General features: G+C 46.6%; 1 protein-coding gene across 1 annotated transcript in view; it reads right to left on the bottom strand.

Moving 5' to 3' along the window:
• The window catches only part of LOC119462870 (microsomal glutathione S-transferase 3), a 28,673-nt gene extending 5,890 nt beyond the window's left edge, over window positions 1-22,783 (bottom strand). Inside the window, exons 1-4 of the mRNA XM_037724073.2 lie at window positions 22,655-22,783; window positions 12,766-12,830; window positions 10,879-10,936; window positions 2,150-2,222 (exon numbers count right to left, since the gene is read on the bottom strand). Of these exons, the coding sequence (XP_037580001.1) occupies window positions 2,150-2,222; window positions 10,879-10,936; window positions 12,766-12,830; window positions 22,655-22,783 (325 nt within the window). The remainder of the gene's footprint in view (window positions 1-2,149; window positions 2,223-10,878; window positions 10,937-12,765; window positions 12,831-22,654) is intronic.
• Between the last annotated feature and the right edge of the window lie 3,154 nt (window positions 22,784-25,937).

Here is a 25,937-nt window from a genome sequence, read left to right as displayed (position 1 = left end):
TCCGCTTGTAACATGGCTCACCCGAGAGACGCCAGTCTCTTGGTGGTGCAAAGGAACTCGGGCTGTAAAAGTGAAAACTGTCTCCTACTGTGGTGCGCTTTTGACCAGTCACAGGAAATCAGCGAAACAAGATAGAAATGTGAAATCTGCACCAAATAAAATGAAAACTCTCCACGTTTCATACCTGTTCAGTGCAGTTGGATGTGGCCTCAATTTGGGCCCTACACACATCTAAACGATATTCAAGTTCTTTCCACACACGGTTAAGGACGTCTAATGTAACAGAGTGAATAACGTATGTGATTATCTGTTTTAAATGATTCATATTTGTGATTCTCTGTTTTAAATGGTTAATGTCATTGATACGTTCACTGTACACATGTTGCTTCACAACACCCCACAAGTAAAAGTCTTATGGCGTCACATCCGGGGATCGTGGTGGCCATGGCTTGACAGAACCCCTGCCTATCCACCGCTGGGCGAATGTTTTATCCAGAAACTCATGAACAATGCTGGTGTAGTGTGGAGGCGCGCCGTTATGTGGAAAGATGACACCTTCTGGAAATTGTGGCACTGCATACAATCCCAACATGTCAAGGTAGTTGTTTGACGTCACAGTGTGCTTCGCAAAGAAAAATGGGCCTATCACTTATCATGCGTCAAGCCACACCACATGTTCCCCTTAGGGGTGTTACGTTCGTACTCCAACGTAGGCCCGAGTATTTTCAGCAGCCCATATTCGGACGTTATGGCGATGAGCATGTCCACAGACATGGAATGTCGCTTCATCGCTAAACACAATCTTCTGCACAAATCGTTCATCATTGTCGATCTCATGAAGCATATCTGTAACAAACGTGAATCGTTTGGGACTATCCGCCGGTTTGATAGCGTGGCTGCAAATAGTAACCCGTAAAACGTAGACGTCTCTTTAGCATCTTATGAACTGTACTCTCGCTTAGGTGTAATTGTCGAGCACATGCACGCACAGATTTTTTACGGCTCCTTAGGTACCTTTCCCGTATAGCCTCTACAAGCTCGTCACTAACCGATAGCCTACCAGAACGGGGTTTGTCCAACAAACTGCCGGTATCCTTCAACTGCTTATGCCACCGATTAATGTTATTCATATGTTATTGGCGGTTCGTTGTACATGCGACGATATTTAGGTTGCACTTTGGTCATGGATTCGAATTGAGAAAGCCACAGAACACACTGAACTTACATCTGTACCGTCTACATCTCGAGTGGCGTGGGCTGATCCGCTGCTGCGCAGTTCGTGGTGTTGCGTCATTACCTTTGTGCGCACACCCTTGCACATCATGCTATAGAAACTTGGAGAGCTTTCTTTATATTTGGTGACGATGTCACATTTCTATCTTGTTTTGTAGCTTTCCTATGACCGGTCCAAAGTGCACTACGACTTTACGGTCATACTGCACGCTTATAAGGCAGTCAATTCAGGGAACAATTCTTCTAGGTCACACAATGTTTTTTCAAGTGCAACTGTCATTCAAGGTAATATATATATATATAGATTTATATATGGGGTTCGGAAAGCTGGCCGGGCCCGAGCACCAGGTAAAACAAAAAAAATTTCGCCTTTGGGGGCATTGATCAAGAAGATAAGCAATAAACATGCAGCAGCCCTTTTCATTTTTTTTGGCCCTTCAAACATGTTTCTGGTTAAAGCTATTTAATCACGTATACACTCGTCTGTAGCTCGTCTTCTGACTGAAGGCTGTGGGGAGGCCAACGTAACGCAACGTGGGCTTGGACCGCCAAATGCCTGCGAAGAATCGGCTACCACCTACCAAATTTTCTGTGTGCGCAAAATGCTATCCTCGATTCTTTGAAAGGCACAAAGAGACAACTTAAAAGTGCCTATTAAATCGGCTGATGTATTCTTTTTCCGCAGTGACATTCCGGACATTGTTCAATTTTGCCTTGTTTTCCAAGTGAATTTCGTCATGTTCGCGTTTTGTGCCACCCTATGAAGCCATAGCCGTCCTGTCCGCCAACCAAAAAGACAATAAGACCAATTCAAGAATATGCTAGAATTGGTGCCGTTAATAACACACATGGATTCAATCAGTGGACAAATGATACAAGCAGAAGCCCCAGGACAATGCTCAGAAAACTAACGCACTTCCCGTGGAGTACCCGATGGCGTAGACAATCCTGCCGGCAAGGTACACAAGTCCCGCACCAGCAGCGAGTTTCTGTAAGGGGAAAAAAATAAAAGAAGCTTCACGTCACACGCTGTTCCCAGAAAGTAGCACTACCTAAACGCAACTAAAGGTCCCTCTCAATATGCAGTTCCACACTCGCTCATTCATTGACCGAAATATATCGGAAATTCTGCTGACGTCATCCGCTTCCTGTTCTCGCGTCACGCACTCCTATGCGCTTACGCAGTTGACCTCTAGCAAGGAATATGCGGCGGCGTGTCAGATCGAATGGGCGTACAAAATGGTTTACGGAGAGACGCTCCTCCAAAAAAAGTTATTTTGATATTTGTACTGCAGATATGACAGATATGTACTACTTATTGGCGTTTTCCATGCAGATGCGGAAAAACGTAAATAGTTTTTGTGCGTCGGCAATAGTGCTTGAGTTTTGTCCTACACAATGAGAAAATATAGGCAATATAGGCAACATAATAAATTTTCACGAAAAATATTGTGCTGTAGTTTATTTAGCTCTTTATAGACCGCAAACTGCCGATATCTATCCAAACAGCGTTTACAATTACTGGAACTATGAAAAAAGAAAACAATAGGTCACTTCAACTAATTTTTTTCACAATCCGATGAAAATAACCTTGCACAATTATCCTTGTGCCATACCAGCAAAATTTGGCATACATACTCTTTAATATATGTACAATGCTGATATCTACTAGAAATCGAAATATCTCGCAGCAATAGTTGCGAAAATACAAGGTCATATTTAAGGGAGTCGAGAAAAAAAATAGTTCAAGCGCCCCATTCTTTCGCATAGTTCCCTCGATACCATTGAAAGATACCTCCGAGACTGCGGTCTCCAGTGCGCAGCCGGAAAGTCAGAGCTTCTCGTGCTCAGAGCATGAACGCGAGGACGACCGCCCAACTATATCGAACCCGATCCTAGCGTCTCCCTCAACGGAACCAAAATCCCTACAGTCGACTCCCTTCGCGTGGGTCTTCACATTCACAAGGACGGATCAGGAGCGGCCACTCTCCCGCCACTCCAACGTACACTTTCACAAGTTACGCACCTCGTCAAGACAATAACAAAACAAAGAAGGAGAGTCAAGGAGGAAGACACAATAAGGATAATTGAAGCCCTCCTAACTAGCCGTATCACCTAGGGCACTCCCTACCTGACACTCAAGCGGGCTGAAAATAACGGTACTCAATGTAATCATTCGAAAGGCAATCAAAGTAGCCTTGACCTTCCTACCTACGGCATCAACGGAGAAACTCCTCAAGGTCGACGTCCGCAACACGTGGGAAGAGCTCTACGAGGCTCTTAAGATCAGCCAACTAGAGCAGCTCAAGCTCACACCCACCGGACATGAAGTTTTGCGCTACTTCCACTACAGTGAAAGTTACATTGCCGAATCAGACCAGAAAGCAAGAATCACACTCGCACTCCATGAGTGTATCAGCGGTGCGCGTATACCGCGCAACATGCTTTCGACTTACCATAAGGAGCGTCGGCAAAGCAGAATCCGCGCACTCAGCAAGAAATACGCGATAAACCCTGATACGAGGTACACCGAAGCTGCCCGGTATTTTAAAGGAAACGCCTTTGCCCAAAGTGTCACGGATCACCAAGGCAAAGAACTCGCCGTTGTCACCATCCGGGCAAGAGCCGCCGAGATTGCTAAGGAAACGGCAATCGCTCTGGCAATAACAACTTTCCCTGAAGTAGCCGTAACCCTCGCTGATTCCCTAGCAGCAGCTCGCAACTATCAAAAAGGAACCGCACTCAAGGTACTTCAAAATCACATCGCACGCGCCCCGCTCCCCGACACCCACATCCACTGGATTCCAGCCATCAGGGCATGACAGGAAATGAGGCGGCACACGCCGCTTCCCTCGAGCATACCAGCCGGGCTTTCCTGCCGTCCCACACCAGGCCGGTCATCAACGTTGATGACATCGCCCTAAAGTACTTGGAGCTTCTGCAACACCACCGACTCAGCAGAAGAACGGACCCATCACCCCACAAGAAGCGGAGCAAAGAGGAAGGAGTCTTCCTGCGCCGCCTACACACAAGCACCTATGCACACGGAATAATCATGCAGAGACCCTATCCTACGCAGTACTCGTACACATGAACTCACTGTGGCGTCCCAGACACCCTGCAACACATGGTCCAGGATTGCCCAATGCGTGACACATCCACAGACCCTAGCTCACAAGCTCAACAAGACGACTCCAAACAAGGACGCCCTATAGAGGCTGTAGAAGAGCACCCGCACTCAGCGCAATTCAATACCACCACTCAAACGTGGGAGGTGAAGCTTTCCTCTGACGACCTGGACGACCAAAGCAGTCTTGTCGCCCGGGCCAAGGAGGCAGCCAAAGCCCAGAGGGTTCGCACTGTTCGGATTAGAAAGATGTGAGTCATCGATGGTATGCACGTGATCAAGGGCGGTGATGGCTTATCGCGTTTTCATCATGAGCAGAGGCGTAGCCAAGAAGCGGAGGAGGCCGGGATCGTCCTATTTCCCCCCTAAAATTTCTGTGTAAGTAATAACTGGCATCAAACGGCGGTGCGGCAAAGCCAGCTTTACCTGCTACCCCTTCCCCGGGTCAGAGGCTATACGGATAGATTTTCATCTGTATCAGACCTGCTCTTGGTCGCTTTTATTGGCTATAAAGAGAATTCTATGGTAACGAAGATTGTGCGACTCTGGTAAGCAAAAAGAACCATAAAACGTTTTTAGCATCGCTCCTTTCGTTCTTCATTTAGTGTTTTGCTTGCCGCCAACAAATAGTGACACGAACGAAAACAGACACAGAGAAGCGAGTCATCCCGAGAGGACAACTCGTAATTGGAACTTCAATGTAATAAGAATCATTTTTAGCACGGGGCCGTGTAGCGTAAAAATATTCAATTCTGATTTTATTCCAATCTTCTGACTTCGAATTTACGTTGCCGCCGACGCAAGCATCGGGTAGTGATCCGCAGTGTTGTCTGAATAACCCAATCAAACGCTCCCCTCACTTATAGAAGATAACTTTTCTTTGAATTCGAAGCGAATAGCATTGCCTACATGATTGGCTGGCAAGAGGCGATGAGTGCGCACAAGTGGTCAGTGTTGGGGTGGGGCCGATGAAAAGCAGTGAAAGCAGACAGCCGTGTGAGGAGAGTAGTGTGGGCGTCTGTGATTGGTCTTTTTCCGCTCATTTAGCATACGATCGCTGGTCGAAAATCGCGGCGGCATGCAACGAGGAGTTAAAATATTCACCGAGGATTACGCCACTCCCTAATGCGAAATTTGAGCGCCGCTGTTCGTGTGTTTTCATTTCGCAACATATCGGCTGGCGCGGACAATCTGTCTCGTGAGGCACGTTGCAAACGGAGTGAAGTGTGGCGCGACTGCCTCGATAATCGGCAGATCGCGAGAGGAAGCGCGTCGTTGACGCGAAGGCGCGAATTGCAACAGCCGCCGCAGACAACCTCCGCTCATGCGGGGCTTTCTTTCCCTACAGACGACATCTTCCGCATTTTGAAATGCTGATGAACTACCACAAAATGATTAATAAAAATACATCAGAAAACATTTTTTGTATAACATACTTGCACAGGTGCCTATAGGTGCACTAGGTGGAACGATAGACAACTGAAAGGAGGCACCGAGCATTTGATCACGTGATTACTTTTTCGGCCGCCCATGAGCTAACTACAATGATAACACAATATAACCCAAAATAACCAAGAGCGATGAAACTAAAAATGTTAGGCATAACTTTAAGAGACAGAAAGCGAGCGGTGTGGATCAGAGAGCAAACGGGTATAGCCGATATTCTAATTGACATTAAGAGAAAGAAATCAAGCTGGGCAGGCCATGTAATGCGTAGGATGGATTACCGATGGACCATTAGAATTACAGAATGGATACCAAGAGAAGGGAAGCGCAGTCGGGGACGGCAGAAAACTAGGGGAGGTGATGAAGTTAGAAAATTTGCAGGCGTAAGTTGGAATCAGCTAGCGCAAGACAGGGGTAAATGGAGATCACAGAGATCCCCTCATTTATAGCAGATAACTTTTCTTTCAATTCGAAGCGAATAGCATTGCCTACATAAATAGCATTTTCTTATCGAATTGGCTGGCAAGAGGCGATGCCTTCATCCTACAGTGGACATAAATATAGGCTGACGATGAAGAGTGAATCTAGCTAAGCCAGTGTATCTGGAGGTGTGCCGAGGGTTGAATTTTATGTCTTGATTCCATTGACACATTCATTTATGGGCGTGGCGAGAGCTCGTGGAGACCCCCAATTATGCAAAACTTGGGCCTGACTGCATAGCACCCCCACTTTTCGGCTTTTTGAAGAACGAAATGAGTTTTTGCATGTAATGTAGTCAGGCGTGTTCGGCACACTAATACCTATTTAGTGCGTATACCTCAGTATAGTAACTTTCTGTGGTTTTGTGATGTCGTGGAAGACACAGACGAAGTGGGTGCAGGCCGAAAAAGCTTACGAGTGGAGGACTGATGGCGAAAAAGCATATAATCAGAAACAAGTTTTTTTTAACTTTCATTCGAGATAATCCTGCATAAATAGTGTGTACACGTCTTATCAGATGAGTAGTTTTCGCAGTCATCGTGTCTTCGCGTGACAGACACGTGGAGGGCTAATGGTAGCAATGGAATAGAAACAGTTGGGAATACGCTTACGTTATAGCAACCAAGAACTCGCCTCTCTGATTATCTTGTGAGCATTTGGGGTGCGACTTTGAATTACTAGCGCTATTGGGATCTTAGAGCAGGAGCAGCAGCCTGTGTGTGCTTCGGACAATTGCCGAATGACGCACAGGCCACAACATTCACGCGTAGAAGCAGATGTTCATTTGCTTTGCCGTACAAACGCCTACTTAGCCATGCCAGTCGAGCGCCGCAGAAACGGGCGCAACAAATGCAGTACGTGAGACAGCTGAGTACACAGTGATTTCGCCGGGGCAGGGTGTGATGTGGCTGACTGAAGAAACACGATTTACTACTCCTTTCCATAGTGCATATAGTATAAGCTGCACAGCACGGGCATTGACAGGTCCCGTTCACGACAAAAGATAACATACCGCATCCAGGCTCTGGCATGTGCGTGTCGGTATACCTGTCTTTGCTTCGCTGTCTACTAAGCCATAAGCGGCGGGTCGCAGTGGTATTTAAATGGTGGAGCGTCTGCCTCGTATGCGCGAGGGGCTGTGTACGACTCCTAGTACCACCGGAATCATATCGCTTTTTTCTACAGGACAGACATGTACCACGACAGGGCACTCGGTTGCTTGTAAGGGTTCATCTCGAAGGGGGCCGAATAGACCTTTGAGAGGGTCTCTGGGCGCCCCTTGTACCACCACAGCTTCGGTGAAACAGTCGAGCATCCGCCGTGGCGATGGGATCCAGATGAGTGGTGCCGCCAGGTACAAGGTATAATATGGCATAATACGCACAAGCGCACACCCGGCCAGGTGCCCCACAACTACGGGAGTTTCAGACGCTTGCAAGGGTACCCACCCTATTGGGTAGTTCGCGGCATGGGGCCACCAGACTCATTGTAGTGCGTTAGCATTCTTAGGGTATTTTTCGCCCTTTACGGGGGCCCACTATTTGTATCTGTGTATGTTTGTGTGTAACCGTTTTCTCGCCTACATGGGTCACTGGTAGCCCGTGGTCATATGGATAGTGCAGTGGGCTGCTGCGCTGAGGGAACAGGGTTCGAACCCAACCGTTGAAGCAACTTCGGTCAATAAGTATGTGCCAATGTGTACATGCGTGCCGCTCTTCAACAATCCTGCTCCACTCCGACATGGGTCCCTGGAGATGTGGGACTGGGTAGATATGGAAACGTATACATACAGGCCTTTCCTCAATGAACTTCTTTATGCTGACATGCGTCATTCTAGACGAGGGACTTGGCAGCTACCGCTGTTCGAAGAAATTCTGGGACGCCGACTTGGATCAGTGGGTATGCGCCACTCGGTCTGTGCTAGCCTACAGTGAATCTCTCTGATACCAACTTGAGTCACTGGATGTGTTGCAGTGGGTGTGTGCGGCTATTTAATGAAAGTCGTTGACCCCAGCATGGGTACCCAGGTATGTGTCAGTGGGAATGTGCCACTCAACAATGACGAAAAATAACCATTACGTTTATCCGATGCAGAGCGGAATCGAACCCACGTCACAAGGGTTCCTGACGGACGGCAACGCGATGCTAGCAGGTCGCTTTTCAATGAACGCCTTTCACACCAACGCTTTAGCGAGCTGCTCTATAAATGCACTGGGTCTGTGCCGTTCTTTAAAGAACTCCCGCCAACTTGGGTCACTGAGTATGTACCACCGAGTTCAAGGCACGTGAGGGAACAAGTCTCAGCATGCGCAGGTACCAGCGCGCCACGCTTCTCGTCTTGGAGGCCCCACGCGAACTTCTCAGCTCTGCCATTTGATGATGCAGCTTCTCTAGAAAGATTCGCGAGAGAGGAAGCCGTTTGCCGCATGACATTGTTCTCAGCGGTCGCACGCATCGGTGAACCATGCATTTAGGAGGCAACGCACATGTTTCGCAGTGGTAGCGTTATATGGCGCCGAGTGTTATTAGGCAAGCGCGAAAGAGGAATACCGCTGCAGCACAAGCCTCACGTAAAACTCGTTTCGACGGTGGCAATGCGTTGTTTGGCTGTATTAATTTAATGATAGGCGTATTACAGCCGACAGTCATAGTGAGATAGGTTCTGGTGAACTTCTTTCACGATGCTTTTACCACCTAAATTCGACATGCCAACGTGCTGCTTTGTTCCACATCGCAAGCAGTGTGTTTCCGTAATGGTAGCAGGTGAACGCAATAGAATAAACACAATAATGGTATCAGATAAACGCAGCGGTTTTGAGTCCTCAATAACTCAGATATATTTAAACGAATGTGGACAGCACACACGCCCCGTTATTCGTTTTTGGTCCTGATAAGCTACTACACTCTGGTAATCACCTGCTGCATTTGCCCAAGCCATGTGCGCGACAACAGTCACCTTCCTTGGGGCAAGAATAAGATGCCGGGCAACGGCGGCTGTGAAAAGCTGGCCCGACTGTGTGGCCGAATACGCTTGCGTTTGCGAGACCACACTTTCGCGGTGCTATAATTTCGCAGGAATTCCTGCAGCAGCACATAAGATGTCGCAGCAAGCTGCGCTCATCGGTTTGTATGGCTAGTTTCCTAATAGCTTGGCTTGATGGAATCCGGAATGACGTGAAACATAACAAAGAAGTTGTAGTTCCCGTAGTCAAAATCTCCCTGCATCGCAGCTTTTGCTTTGTTGTAGTTAACAACGCGTTCGTGGTGCACGCTCAGGAACATGTCTATATATTCTACCCACTTCAGTGCGGGAAACGAAGCTTGTTTTCGAGGATGTGCGGTGAGCACACTATGTGTATGTGAGTGCACTGCAGCCAACTAATTTGTACCAGCGCGTGTAGCCCGAGAACAACACTTTTCGACGCTTTTCTTGAGCCCGCACACACGTATACTCTTTACGATGGTGGTGGAAACATAATGTCGTCGTGTGTGGGCGCAAAAATGTTGCCATCCATAAAAAGGTCCATAGCCGGAGGTCGCTGGCAGCTCAGCCATTACGCTACGGCACTACTGCAGCAGACGCAGAAAACACTGCCCATAGCTCTGCCAGGGGCGTCGAGTTCATGTCGCCCAGCTGCCAGATACAGGTGGCCATACGAGTGCGCAAGCCATGGTATCGAGGCTTGCAACATGGTAGCTTGTGGCGCATGTGCGACATGGTGCCGAATCTATTATACCGCCACGTGCAAATGCATACATTAGTGCACGATTCCTACGGTTAGCTACGCGAACAGCCTAGGCGGAGGCATTATCAGCGCTGACTTGGCGCCCAAGAGTGGCCAATCTGCAAAATTTTCAGGAATCATGGCCAGTATATTGTTGGTACAAGGGTAGCAGGAAGGCATACCAGCTACAAACTACAGCACCAGCAACACACCTGACCGCTGACTTTCACAGCTTGTACACAGCTGTGAGGCTTAAGACCACACGTAATCTGTGACGAAACAAGTTATGATGTCTCTTCAGCAACAGAGCCTTGAACTTCGCATAGTCACGGCTTTTCGGTGTTTTAGTTTCTCACAGTGGGACCTTATCAGCACGAAAAATGAGAAGGAAGGCGGCAGAAATGAAATTTTAAAGAAGCAAAACATATATTGATTTTTCTCGTCCCCTAGGCAAATATTCATGCTTTTCTTATATTTTGTCGCAAACCAATTGCGATCAGCTGCGGGGAGAATGCGAGCACCGCCTGGAGAACTAGCCATTATCTCCTGTCTCTCTTCGGAGTCCATGCAATGCCCCAAAAGTATCGAAGGCACCGAGGTGGTCCAACCAACCTGACCGTCTCCACAGCTCTCTTAAAAGTTTATTCCGCTCAATGTCCTAATTTTTTATTGTTCCACGTTCGCTCCCGACAGCACAAGCTCTCATCAAACTTTTGATTTCAGTATGCCTTCGTGTGAAAAAAATTTCCTTATTCCGGTCGCGTCTAAGCGTTCCCATTGCAACCGCTTATCAATCCCACTACCTCGTGTCCCGTAGTACGGAAGACTTGTCATCGCACTGCGCGAATGACAGTTTGTAGCACTCACCGGGAACTCGAATCCAGCAAGGAACAGCGTCATCAAGAACTGAGGGTAGCCCTCGAGGCTGCATGAGATGAGCAATCGATGCCAGATTCAGATAAGGCACGTGATTTCTATAAATATAGTAAATGCAACTTGTAAGTACACCAATAAAGGTATGCTAGTTGCAATGCAATGACATTGTAAGACAGCACCAACAACAAAAAGGAAGACCTCTAACTGGGTACGAATACGCCACACAAAACAAACAAACAAAAAAGACACCTCGCCCAAGTTTATACCGTTTTATTGCCCAAGTTTTATGATGAGAATAAGAGGAGTATGAAAATTATTTGTGCGATATAACGGCTCACAGCAACAGAATCGATATCGGTGACACTGTGGAAGGGAGTCCCGGATTACTTGAAGACCACCGAAGGTCTTTCTTATGCATCCAAAAAATGCGATCGATATATCTATTTCTTTGTTTTTATTTTTGTGTTCGTTTTCTCACAATGTAGCGACCGCGGCCAGTAATCGAACCCGCGACTTCTTCCTTGTTCCCTGACCGCGCGAGAACTCGCTCGGTTCGAGATGAACAACCAAGAAGCCCACATCGGCACTCTAGAAGAATAATCACGCTTAGTAAGCATCAGTGTTCCGAAACCTAAGAATTTTGTTTAGGCGTTTTCTCGAAATTCCAGACCTGGCATCACCATCATTATTGTGGCGTTATGCCAGAGTTTGAAATTTGCTGCTGCCGTGTGTAAATGAGGCTGTATTTGAATGACGCAATTCATAATAAAGATAAACGCGAGTGCTACGTGAATTCTTTTTACTGAACTCGCGTATGCCGAACGCAGCAATCGCAGGTACGCATAATCCATTGTGTGATTGTATAAGGACATCATCATGTTAATCTTATATTCTGGGTGCCGAAATGAAATTTGGTTCGCTGAAAGAAATACTCTAGTACATTATTCATGGCGCTATGATGCTCGCCATAAAAATTTCTTGCGGTTTAGAAGGTTTCGACTTACTGGTCACGCAAAACATTACAGGAGAAAAATGTCATGTGAGTACTGAGTTGTGTTCACTTGAGCTTGCTGGTACATTGCAAACAGTCGACCAGTCTGTAAACGTACTGTCACTAAGGTTGCTTGAGAAAGAGACTGTATATCGTTCACAGTGATGTTAATATGCAAGTGTTTGATTAAGCAACGTGGTTATTTATGGCTATTTGCACGTGCGCTTCATTTTCCAAAAAGGATTGGGAAAGCAACAAAGCAACATTTGTTAGTTCAGCATTTGGTTGTGTTTGCCTCTTGCCCTCTGTGTCCCATGTTCAGGCTGCTTCTTCAAAATAAGTCACGTCAGTACCGATTTAAGTGGAAAGGACACGGAACGCAACCTGTTTCAAGTACGTTCGGAGCGCCCTTGATGGGACACCAAGGAATGTCCGCACTGTAGTTTGCGGCACCCTGCATAATTAAAGCTTACGGCAGTTACCACCGAGAACCAAGCTGAACCGTGGTGTATGCAATGTGGTGATGAAGTCTGATGCCGTGAAATAAATGTATACACAAGCCGCATGTTTTGAACAAGATGGGCATAGGGTGGGAAAAATAGCAGACGGTTATTTTCCCACTTCGGTTATTCGCTGTTCTCCACTTTGAACACAAGGAGCTCAGCCATTGCCCCATCTTGAATATTGGTCATGTCTATTATACTTGTTCTCTGTGAATGTTCAGGGCAATTGAGTTTGTCGAAGAGATATTATCTGCACAAGATTGCGCTGCATATGTATCTACATAGTGTTTGCACAAATGGGTCTCACTATTGCGACGGACGCTCTGCAGCTAGATTACTAATCACATAATGTACCGATAACGAAATAAATTAACGTGCACTTACAAGTTCTGGTGGGATCTCTGGATGCAGTTGAAGACGATGTTCGTATCCGAGTACATGGCTGGGTACTGTAAAATAAAAGAAAAAGACGAGACTGGAATAAGTGCGACCACGGCGAGTTGGGCGTGCTGGTACATTTTTACGAGAACGCCAGCGCAATAAAACACAATAACCACACAAAGAAACGACCAGGACGAGCGCTGACCAGGTCGTCCTTGTGTTTTATTGCGCTGTAGGTCTCGTAATAAGTGCGACAGCCTCCCAGAAAAGCTGTTGAGATTCGTAACGCCACTCATGGGGAAATTACGCGAACGCTTTCTTGGAATACTCTTTGCAGCAGCCAGTATGAATGACGTGCAGTATAAGGAATGAGGGATTCATGGTAAATTATAGTGGAAAACATTGGACGTTTACGAAAGCATCGCAATGAATGCGCCACGAACGTAAACAGAATTCTGCCAGAGAAACGCGCTTCCGCTATAGTAGTGAAATTTTAGTTTCACGTGCCTCACAATCTTCGCTACACCCTGTCTACGGCACGCTTAACATTAATGCTTAAGGAAGCGCATGACTAAGCGAGTTATTCCCAATCAATGAGTACCACAGACAATCCTGCATGTTGAACGCGGCCGCAATGTGTAACGCTTCGTCCCGTCTTTCTCCGTACTGCTTTCGCCCGTCTTCAACATGGTCCATTAAAATGACTCGCCAGCTCATAACCACCTGGTACAAGTTTAAGCCATCCACCACCCGAATGCGCACGTCGTACGACTGCCCTCACCCATGTGCCTATATAGGCTGGGGAACGGAGTTACAAGCGTGCGTGGTGAAAGGTTTTACGGCTGCCGTAAAATCTACGCTAGGTTGCAGACCGCAGATACATGCAACTGTAGTGCGTATGCACAGGGTTCGCTTTGTGCACGACACGGCTTGAGTGTGTGCTCGAGCTCAAATGCTCCAGTCCGTGTGGTCGTGTGCGTGCGTGTGGTCCTACCTTAATTTTCGCGTTGTTCGATGCTAGTTGAGTGTTCAAAACTAACCGAAAATAGCGAGATCAAACGGTTACGACACCGATAAGCAGTGTGGTATAAGTTTAAATCCTATGTGGGCAGCCGCAGCCAAGCATGAGCCGAGGAGAGTCGGCTGCTTCCGAAAATGCGTAATTCTTATCGAAATTCGGAACGCATATTTTCGATTATTCCAACCAAACGGTCTCGATAAATATGCACAGTAACAGCAGGAAGAAGCGCACTGATCCAAACACCATTTTTGACGGATGTCAGCTAACAGCAATACAAGTGCTCTATGGGAATCTGTTCACTTACGTCAAAGGGCAGCCACAGACCGCTCCGAAACGGGTGAGGAGAATGCCTCTTTTGAACTGAGCGTGTCAAAGAAAAGGTAGCTTTCCATTATGCTTGTCAACCCCTCATCCGACGCAAGAGTGCGAAGTTTGGCTGCGATACTCACAGCAGCATAAGCTATCTGCAGAATTGTTTTTTTCTGGCCGAGCCTGAGGGGTTTTTCGAGGCCATTTAGACATTGCGTGACAACTTTCGACGCTCTACGAGGGGCGTTCATAAAGTTCGTATAATCAGTGTAACATATTTAGAAAAGGCGTGCACAATATGCATAAAACAAGTGTGCGTCTGTCTAGTTTTAGCGTAATATAAGACTATTGTTCTATATAATGGCGCGCAACACCGCTAGGGGGCCAAAACAAAAATGGCAGGAATAATGAAACACAGAGCACTGTGGGGCCACAATAAGTATGAGGTGGTGCGTGGAATCTGGAAAGGAGTAATGGTGCCAGCGCTAACATTCGCAAATGCCAATCTATGCTTAAAATCGGATATCTTTTCGGGTTTGGAAGTTAACCAAACATCAGTAGGCCGGTTGGCTTTGGGAGCCCACGGGAATACCAGAAATGAGGCAGTGCAGGGTGACAATTGTTGGGATTCTTTTGAATTCAGAGACGCACAGAGCAATTAGTTTTGAAGAAAGGCTCAGGAACATGGATGAAAATAAATGGGCGGCTAAAGTGCACAAGTATCTCTACATGAAAAGCGTGGACACAGAATGGAGGAAGAGGTCAATGAAGTTGGCAACCAAGTACAGGATAATCGAAACTGTACATAGACAACCAGGAGTCATCAGAAAGAAAGTGAGAGAAATAGAGACCGTGAATTGGATGCAAAGAATGGAAACAGAAAGGACAATGGAGATTTAAAAGAATGAGAAGAAAGAAATTAGAAGGGAAAATCTGTACGATAACACAAATGGCAGTGCCTCGCTATTTGAGGCTCGAGCCGGTTGCCTAAGGACCGAAACATACCGGAGCAAATATTCGGAAATAGATGAGGCATGTGTATGCTGCAGTAAAGATCCAGAGACCACTCAGCACATCCTAATGGAATGCGACGGGATCCACCCAGCGAGAACCGTAGGTAACGTGCAACTCCCAGAAGCGCATGGGTTTTTTAAAGTGGAAGGAAACATCAACAGATAAGCCGTAGAGATAAGGAAGAGACGATTAGAGTACTGGTGGAAAAAAGCAGGAAAAAGATGTATATGACCTCATCTCTTAAAATCATAGGTAGCGGTACAAGCTAAATTTTTGAAAAAGAAAGAAGAATAATGAGAGGTATACAAAAATGCTAGATGAAGAGCATGTATAGTATACCTGATTAAATCAAGCAGGCTAGGTGGCTATTTGTCGCCGCCCCGTTTCAAAGGGGATGCCAATAAGTCATCATCATCATCAGCAGCAGCAGCACCCATCGGGAAAGTCGAAGCACGTGCAGTGATCCGCTTTCTGTATTTGAAGGGACAAGATGCCAAGACGATTCACGGTGACCTGGTGGCAGTGTACGGTTACAATGCTCCAGCCTATGACACTGTTGTCAAATGGCGCAGACGATTTCAGTGAGGTAAACAAGCCTGGACGACGAAGAAAGAAGTGGCCGCCCTTCGCTCGATGGTGAACCACAAATTTCTGCGCAAGTGGAGGCTCTCGTACTCGCTGACCGGCAGATAACTATTGAAAAATTAGTAGGACAGGTTAACGTAAGGTGCAGGCTCTGTGCGCAACATACTTCACTACAACCTGCATATGACGAAAGTTGCCGCGCGCTGGGTTCGGCGTTTACTGGCGCCAGTTCAAAAATACTTGCGGAAGGAAGCAGCTGCAAAAATGTTGAAGCTTTGCGAGAGAGACCTTGACGACTTTTTTGAACGCATGATAACCATGGGTGAGTGTTGGGGGCACAATTATGACCCTGAAACTAAACTTGAAAGCAAACAATGGAAGCACGGAAACTCACCCGCGTCAAAAAAGGCCAAGGTTGTGCCGTCATCAGGAAAGGTCATGCTGAGCTTCTTCGGGGACTGCCGTGGTACTCTTCTCACAGATTATGCCAGCAAAGGCCAAACTATTACAGGAAAGTTCTATTGCGAGATTCTCACCAAATTGCGAGGTGCTATCAAGGAGAGGCGTCGAGGAAAGCTCACGAAAGGCGTCCGTCTGCTCCATGACAATGCACCGGCTCACTCAGCACATGTGACGGCGACGCATTGAGCCTCCTTAGGCTACGAAATTTTGCCTCACCCGCCCTACTCACCTGACCTCGCACCAATTTACTTCTTCCTCTTCCCGCGCATGAAGAGCACACTGCGGGGGAAACATTTTCGGGACAGCTTTTCCTGAACTCTCAAAATGAAGAGCTCTAAAACACTGGACTGCAGCAGCTCATGCATCGGTGGCAGAAGTATAGTGACTTTGGGAGGAGATTATGTGGAGAAGGAATAAACTTCCAATGGTCTCTCTTTTTTATGCCAATAATACGAACTTTATGAACGACCCTCTTAAATATGCGTTAGCTCAGCCACCATGAGCGCGAGCAAAGTCTAATCTAACGCAGTGAAGTGCTATCATGTTCCATTTCCACTCTCTCTTCCAGCATCTGCCAGTGATCGTGCACCAATTGGATGTGAGTATATTGCCATTTAGACTACCGTTGTTACTTACGACGCTTCATAATTATGCGACTTCGACAACACCTGGACAACCTCCGCAGGCCTTCCACGTACTGCAGTACTACGAAACTACAGAGACCTCAGATGGAATTTGAGTTCAAAATGCATGCTTTGAATGGAAGCCTGTCAGTACCGTATAAAAAAATTCGCAGTTTCGTCGGAAGGGCGCATCATCGAATCATCGACATAATTGCGATATAAATTAGTAGATAACTGCACAGAGTAAGGATAGTTGTCTTATGCACTGCATAAATAAGTAAACATTCGCTTATTAACTAAATTAGCAAGCATGGTGTCAGCGCGAAACCTGAACCCACCATACTCGATGACCACAGACATTCGCTGTCAAAACGCTGGCGTGAGGAAGCACGACAGCAGCAGCGAGCGAAGTCACGTTCGTGCTGTCTAGCGCTTCAACGCAAACTGAGTGGCGAGAACACAGCCCACACAAAGTAATGAGCCGTCGGCGCACCTAGACTCTGCCCCCAACGCAGATCGCTTTTAAAATACAGCCGGCACCACCGCGCCCGGCCGCGCAATACGCAGTTGCACCCGAAGTACAATGCCGCCTCTCCCTCCCGTCCCTCCAGTGCCTCGCGCGCGAAGGATGACGGCGCGATCGTTGGCTCCCCTCGCACGCTTTCACTCGCACATGCAGCATACGGGGCGCGGCGATGGTTTTATCGCCAATGGACTTCATACGGAACATCACGGCGACGGCCACGGCGACTACGACGGCAAAAATGCCCGTCTGTAGTATCCATATAATTGCTCTCACAATAAAAAGAACCTCTTGTGAGCGTTCAAAAGAGAACCTGGAATTATTTGCCCTTTTTTTCCTTGAGAAGGGGCGCAAAGGGGGGGGGGGGAGATGGCGGCGGGGGGGGGGGGGTAGTAGGGGGCTTTAACCTTCCACTCACAATTCAATTCAGTTTTATTTCAACGCCTCTGATGTTGTTGAGGAACGTGAAAGAACACAATAACGCTTGACGAAGTCGACGGCCCACTTCTACATGTAGCGACAAAACAGAAGATAAACAGTGTCTAGCTTATACAAGTTAAAATAATGGTGTTGAGAATAATACCGGAAACAATACAAAACGAAAAAAAAAACAGATGGCGTTTGTATTAGTAATTTTTATGGCTGCAGTCATCCAAACATTAGATGCGTACAGAATCCGTCTCACATAATATCTGTAAACATAAAACACAGCCATGAAAGGCAGCTCAAAATATACATGCTTAGTGGATGATTCATTACAATCAATAATAATTTCAGTAATATATGAAAAAACCTTTGACGAACGTGATACAAAGTGTAAATATTGAACACATGCTTTGCAATATATTTTGTTCTTGGAAAAATAAGCCTACAAGAAACAATATACTTCTGGTGTTGACAGAATAAGTTATGACATGTTCGCTTCGTTTGCGTGGTATGGTAGTCGAAACGAAAATTTCATTTGTATAAATTGCTCTGACCCTTGGCAATACCCATAATTCGACCTTGCATTTATTAACCGTCTTATGTTTTCGCGTCAAGTTAGAGGTACGTTTAAAGGTGTAACTTCTTTTAACGTCGTTCGCATAAAGCTTTGTTAAAATTAGTTCGCGGATATTCGGCACTGATAAGGAATTGAGCGGTTCAAATAGAGGATATTTTGTAAGTTTAACAACGAACATCTAGGATACAACGTACAATTTTTCTGTGTTGTGTGCATGTATTAATATTACATAGCGCTGTAGAACCGAACACCAAATACCAATAGCTTAAAGAAATGAAGAAGAAAGTTTTGCACAACAGAAGCTTGAAGTGCTCTCGAAAAAAAAAACGAAGGCAAGCTTTGCATGGGTTTGCTTTTGCAAAGCTTAAGGCACACCGGAGCTGTATTTTCTGTTATTCTATGGTATTGCTAAGGTTTTGCTATAGTTTTCCTATATATGAAATTTTTGCTAGGTTCGGCAAGTCGTATCAAGCTTTAACGTTCATACTACAATGGCGTGCTACATAAAGCTAGACAATGTTTATCCCTCTCTAACCCTCCTTAAACAAGCTTCATTCCGGTATTTGCCCATGTTTTATCAAGGTATACCCACAAGCTAAGCTAGGCTTCAACTCTGCAACGCAACTGCAAAGTCCCTTCGCCACCTTTGCGAGGGTTATGCCCAGTTTTCACGAAGTCAGGCAAAGGCCAAGCCCAGCTTCCGCTTGGCGCGGCAGAGAAGAGCTCGGCGCAGCTATGTAGAGCTACACGTGGCTGGGCGGGAGCGGGCACAATTGTTGCGTAGCGACGTCATCGCTAGGCGTGGCTCGGCGGTGGCTCGGCGGCGGCGATGCGTGACGTCTCACCAGCTGTGTCCGGTTGCCTTGGCGATCCAATCATCGTTCGGCGAGTGGGTTCTTTGAATTGAGCAGACACATTAATCATCATCAGCTTATACTGATGTACACTGCAGGACGAAGGCCTCTCCCTGCGATCTTCCATTACCCCTGTCTTGCGCTAGCTGATTCCAACTTGAGCCTGCAAATTTCCTAACTTCATCACCCCAACTAGTTTCTGGCGTCCTGGGCAGCACTTCCCTTCTCTTGGTATCCATTCTGTAACTCTAATGGTTCACCGGTTATCCACCCTACGCATTACATGGCCTGCCCAGCTCCATTTCTTCCGCTTAATGTTAACTAGAATATCGGCTATCCCCGTTATATGATCCACACCGCTCGCTTCCTGTCTCTTGACGTTAGTCCTACAATTTTTCGTTCCATCGCCCTTTGTGCGGTCCTTAACTCGTTCTCGAGCTTCTTTGTTAACCTCCAAGTTTCTGCCCCAAATGTTAGCACCGGTAGAATGCAATGATTGTACACTTTTCAACGACAGTGGTAATCTCCCAGTCAGACACATTACGCCGGGCTTAAAAAACTCCGCCGTTAAAAAACGCAACCTGCAAAATACTGCAGTCACCCGGGACCGATGACCATTTCTGCATGAGCATTCCGCGACAAAGTTGCTGAAACGCAACGCCGAGACCCATCACGGATAAATTGAGACGATGTAGTGATTAAGCTCTAGCGGTGTACATGTTTGAACATTTCGATTTTATGGGCTAAAACAACCGCCTTTGTTTTGTTATTATTTACAGTTAATGAATTCGCGACACTCCCGGACGATAGTTTTGTTAGTGCCTCATTTGCTATGATCATGACATCTGTAGGATTCTTCGCAGCAACAGTATAGTCGTCTCATCTACTCATTAAAATAAGTATGCCGTCTTTGTCAATAGTTACTAAATCATTGTTATATATGCGATAAAGCTAAAGGCCCCAATATAATTCCTTGTGACACCCCTGTGCGAAGCGGTTTTAAATAAGGAGCGTAAACTACTTGATGCGTGCAGTATTGAAGATACCCTTCGAATAATTTAAAAAGAAAAAGCGTCAAGACAAGCCTCACATGTTTATAGTAGGGTAGTGTGATTTATGCAGTGAGAGGGTTTGGAGGAATCCATAAAAAATGTCGCAGTCTCTTCCGAAAGGCGAAGCATCAATTGCGATAGCAAATTAGTACAGAGCTATTTGGAGTAGGGATAGTAGTTTTATGGGCTGCATAAACTTCGACACATTCGCTTACTAACTGCATTAACAAGCGTAGTGTCAGCGCGCACAAGCAGACATGAAGAGATCACACTCGATGACCGCAGACAACCACTGTCAAAACGCTGGCAGCAAGCGCAGCCGCCGCAGCGAGCGAAGGTTTGTGCGGTCTATCGCTTCAACGGAAACTGAGCGGCGAATGCACAGCGCTTACAAAGGTCAGATCCGTGTGAAGATCGCTTCCAGGATACAGTGCGCGTGACAGCCCGCATCGGCGCAAAGTACAAGCAGCAGAGTAAAAGCTGCCCCCCCTCCCTCCCACGCTGCCTTCCCGCTTTCCTCCTTTCACGTGGGAGATTGAGTGGCCAGTTCCCCTTGCGCCAGGTTGCAAGATACGCATTTGGTGCGGCAGCACAGCATCACCCCCCCCTCCCTCCCCCCTCCCTCCCTCCCTCCCATACCTCCACGCGACTTCTATCGCGCGACAGAAATCGCATTTGCTCTCCGCCATGAGTTCGCTCTCCGTGATAGCGCGCGTCCCCCGCGCACTTTCACTCGCAAATACGGTGTGCGGCGACGATTTTATCGCCCTTGTACTTCATACGGAACCTCACGGTGACGACGACGGCATAAATCCGCTTGAAGGTCCATATAATTGCTATCGCAATAAAATATCCAAACACATAGCTGTCGTTACACGCTACACCAATTACTTCAGTTTTAAAGAGTTTCGCACTCAATTTACAGCCTGTGTTTCTTTTCTTCGTCTCGCATGCTGTATCCACCTTTGCAAAAATACGTGACCACAACGAATGAAGAAAAAGCAAATCTGGCCCACGTGATTAATGAGAACAGTGAAAAACTCGGAAAGAATGCCGAGAAACTTAAGTACCACTCTGCGCGTGATCGCGCGTGCGACTACATGTTTTCCTGCGGTTTTAAATTCATGCGCTCTAATTCAGCCAATTTAGTGCGAGCCACCTTGGCCACTGCACACACGCAGCAGCATTACAGCAGTGCTTTAATAGGTTGGCTGGTTGTTAAGTATTAAAGCTTAACATGGCGGGAAAACGAACTGAGGCGCCCAACGGGCTCCGTACCTATCAACGAGCGTTTACTCTGCCGGTCGACAGTATTTCTTTTCCCGCTCAAAACAAGAAAACAAGAAGTTCATACATATGTACTGTACGAAGTTTCTCGAAAGTGGGATCAGTATTATTAAGATTTTTTTGCGCGTGGCTGGGAAAAAATGTCCGACGATTACAATGTTCCCTAATGCGAAATTTTAGCGCAGTTCGATACCTGTTTTCATTTAGCGATGTAGGCAAATGAATGTTTTGGGCGATATCACCGCACCGACTGGCCGTGGGCCAGTGCCGTCAGCGCCTTCGCTAAGGGAGGGGTAGTATGGGAACACGGGCTTGATGAGCGGCATCGGAGCCAGCTGTGCAAGACGATGACGACAAACGCGCGAGCAGTGGCACGCACGCTTTCCCACGGCTACGCCAACGCCGATGCTCAACTCAGGAATGGGCACCTAAGAGCTGCGCTATAAAATTATTCGGATCCCACGCGTTGTCGCCATATGCTTAGACAAGGTTAATTTGCGTTTTAAGCAATAATGTTTACGTTTAACGAGCATTTGCAAGTGCGAGCGGGACAACGAAGTTCGATATGTATTTACCGAGAAACGCTTCGCTCATCTTCACGTTGTGGCACTCAAACACCGAAAACACGCACAGTCCGCCAAGAAAGTTTACGGACCACGGAATCTAAAAAAATGTTCAATTGCCGAGCAGCCTGTAGCAGTAGCCAGTAAAACTGTATGCGACAATGTTATTAGCATATTCTAGTCGAGGCCAGAAATGCAAATACCAGGCTGCGTTTTGAGGCTGCGAAGATATTCAGCTTTTTCTGAGATTTCATGGTTCGTAATATTTTTTTTGTTGACTGTAGGACAGAATACAGAATATAACGGTACACACCGAACAAATTAAGTAGAGCACCAGGGTGCCGAGCTATTGGACCAAAACTCGAAAGAGAACATCGGCATGTAGTTTTCTTGTTTTATTGAACGAGAGATTCTACTTAGCGAGATAGACGACAAAGACGCCGACATGCCAAACCTCGGGAGGGTAGGCAAAGAAGCCTTCGCTTCAAAAACCTGCCTAAAACGTCACTGAAACGAGATTCACTCTGCAGGAGTGGCAGTCACCGTCTTTAGACAAAAGCACGTCTCAAGAAACAGAGAGAGGGGGAATGGCCCACCTTGACGTCGTACTTCCTTCGCGCTCTTCCGACGCGGAAGGAGAGCCACGCATTCACCAGGGTGGAGCCCACCCCGACGAGCACCACGTAGCCGTACTCCCTGGGCACCACCAGGCTGTATGTAGTCATGGCTGAAACGACGCGACCTGCGATACGAGCACGTAATCAGACCCGTTTTTGTGTAGCAGAAACGCAGCACACCAACCGTTGTCGCAAAAGTTGGTGCTTCGACGCCATTCATTGGACCTATTGTTGAGTCGCAGCGCAATGTAAATTTTAGAGAGATAGCTCTACTACTCCAAGTACAAACCCAACAAACACCTGGTTCCCTAAATCTGACCTTGAAGCTCAGCCAAGGTCAAACTGGGACTTAGCCTGTCATTACCGGCGGCTGCTGCATACGCCGCGCGTGAGCGCCCATATCTTGAAAGCGATCTGCGATGTGGACAAAGTGCGCCGAGTGTTGGTAGCTTTAGCTTCGTATGCGCTGTGCTTTTGATGCTTACTTCGGGTTGAAGCGAGACACAGCATGAAGGTCAATTCGCTCGCTGCTGCTGCCGCGCCGAGAAGCGTCTGTTTCCTTTCTCAAAGCAAGCAAAACCGTGCTACCCCTCGACAAACTTGGTTTAACTGCGTTCAACCACGGCTAATTTTTCTCTCTTCTTGCGGTTTTGATGCAATGCTTACTAGTTCATTTCCTTTTATTTTTTTTAACTTCTGTCTGGTTTCTGCAATATGGAAATTTCTAAGTTTCGTGTCAATTTATCATGTGTCAATAGGTCCAATAGGTCCATGCATGCATCGATATATTTTACCTATTGCACTTTGTTATATATTGTACCATATACCCCCTCACCCTATGCCTCTTGGTAGGCTTGTGAGGTCTTTCCCAACAAAAAATAAATACAGAGATAAGTAGTAGTGACGGTGAACAAGCAAGGAATGCCAAAAGTGTGAGTTATAAATGAAGCTGCTATTTGAAAATGTTTGGGTCATGTCAGTCCGCTACAGCGTCGTAGACATGTCGGCAAAAATCAGACCCCATCGCTCACACCACACCGAACCGTGTTCGCCCTGCGCTAAATTTAAACAGTAATTTTAGACGCCACGTATGCTTCTACTTGTAAAATTTACCTTAACCACACTCCACTCTTTGAGACATGATACTGACGCAAAGATGAAAAAAAAACAGATTGCGGAAGTATTTTGCTATTCTATCTTTTCAAAACATCATAAGAGATGTCGGATCCACAGGCCTCTTGGTATGCATGTCTTTTTTTTTGCTAATAAGATCCGGTATCATTTGTAAGGGGGAATCAAAACATGGTGCTGCATTATGGCTAGCGTAAACGAATTGGAAGTGATCAAAATGCACTCGCTATTTTTGAACTGTCATGGATTGTACTACAATCGATGCAAAATATCTCATAGCCAGGCCATATAGGAGCGCTTACCCACAAGAGTCTGACAGGAGATTTGGAAGTAAATTGGGGCAGTAATACAACATAATATTGTTCATTGTGCGCAATTCGGCGTTCAAGTTAAATATAGTAGATACTTCGTATTTCAATGAGCTGTCCCTTAGCTAGCGTTTTTCCTTACTTCATTGTTTTCAAAGGTTCCCTTCATATCAGCCGCGTAGAGCAATATTTCGAAGGATATCTCTATTTTGTTTTTATGCTGGTAGGTACAAAATAATGGACACATTCTTTAACTATATATTTACACCATCGCTAGAGAGCATCTGCATGGGCACAGCTATTTTAAAACACATCAAATATGAAGAACAGGAAGGATAGACGTAAGTCTCCCTCCTGAATGCCAAGCAAGTATTTCTTAAATGTTCAAACCGTTGCCATAAAAGGAAGATTATGTTCTGATGACTCCAGTGCACCTCGTGACGTATGAACGACAGTATGCAAGCTGAATACAGCATGTTAGCTGGAACATTCGCACGCACTGGTACACTGCACCTTCAACAAGAGAAGCAAGTATAGGTATTTGGTGTAGAATTGTATGTTTTACAGGTACCGACATCGCTGCTTCTCATGACTACTGCGAGAAACCACAGGCGTTTAGGGTTACGACCCATTTCTGCGATGTTCGTTTGAGCGCTTACCGGTTCGGAGTTGGTTCAGTTGGGTTCGATTTTCCTCTACTGATGGCACGTACCCACTATGAAGTAATAATGGTGGGGGTTATGAGGATGATAATGATGATGATACCCGATAATGCCACATACCCACAACAGAGCATTGGCTAAGAAGCGGGCCACAGAACAACGAGAAAGCAAGTGGGGCCAAGAATGCGACAGAGTTTGCTTCGTCTTTCATATGTCCGAAGCTACACGAGACATCACAGGCGCGGAGAGTTACGATCCATTTTTGCAATGTTGGTTGAGCGCTTACCGGTTCGAAGTTCGTTCGATAAGGTTCGAATTTTCTCTACTGATGGCACATGCCCACCATGAAATAATGTTGGTGGTGGTCATGAGGATGATAATGATTTTTATACCCGATAATGCCACATAATCCCAAGAGCGCATTAGCTAAGAAGCGCGCGACAGAACAACGAGAAAGCTGGCGGGACCATCAATTCGACGGAGTTTGCTTCGTCTTTCATATGTACGAAGCAACTCGAGAAACTACAGGCGTTGCGAGTTACGATCCATTTTTGCAATGTTGGTTGAGTGCTTACAGGTTCGGAGTTCGTTCGGTGGGGTTCGAATCTTTTCTACTGATGGCACATACCCACTATGAAGTAATAATGGTGGTGGTTATGCGGATGATAATGATGACGATACCCGATAATGCCACATACTCCAACAGGGCATAAGCTAAGAAGCGGGCGATAGAACAAGAAAGCAGGTGGGACCAACAATGCGAGCAATTTGCGTCGTCTTTCATGTTGAAGAAGCAACGTTTTTGGAAAGCAAATAATTATGTATAAACTGAATCCCTGGTCTCTAAGGATGTTTTCTTACATTGATGCCTTGAATTTACCAAGCATTCAGAAACAACATAATCGAGACGGCACACCATTCGAAGTCACCCTCAAGTGGCGTACCAATACACTATTTGTCGAGGGGTTCTCGAGGATATAGCGTTCGTGGCGAGAGGGTAGAGAGGGGAATGAGTGTGGCGACGGCGCCTGTGCAGGCGGCCTGCGCTTCTGTGGTTATAGCGTCCCGCGCATCCCATCTCCTTTGGAGGTGTATGGCACACTGGAGGGACTCGCGAATAGGCAGTCCCCACCCTGCGCCATGTACCAGGCTTCGGCTTTC

This window comes from Dermacentor silvarum, chromosome 8 (assembly GCF_013339745.2).
Source record: "Dermacentor silvarum isolate Dsil-2018 chromosome 8, BIME_Dsil_1.4, whole genome shotgun sequence".
Lineage (NCBI taxonomy): Eukaryota > Metazoa > Arthropoda > Arachnida > Ixodida > Ixodidae > Dermacentor > Dermacentor silvarum.
This window is presented reverse-complemented; position numbering and strand designations above follow the sequence as displayed.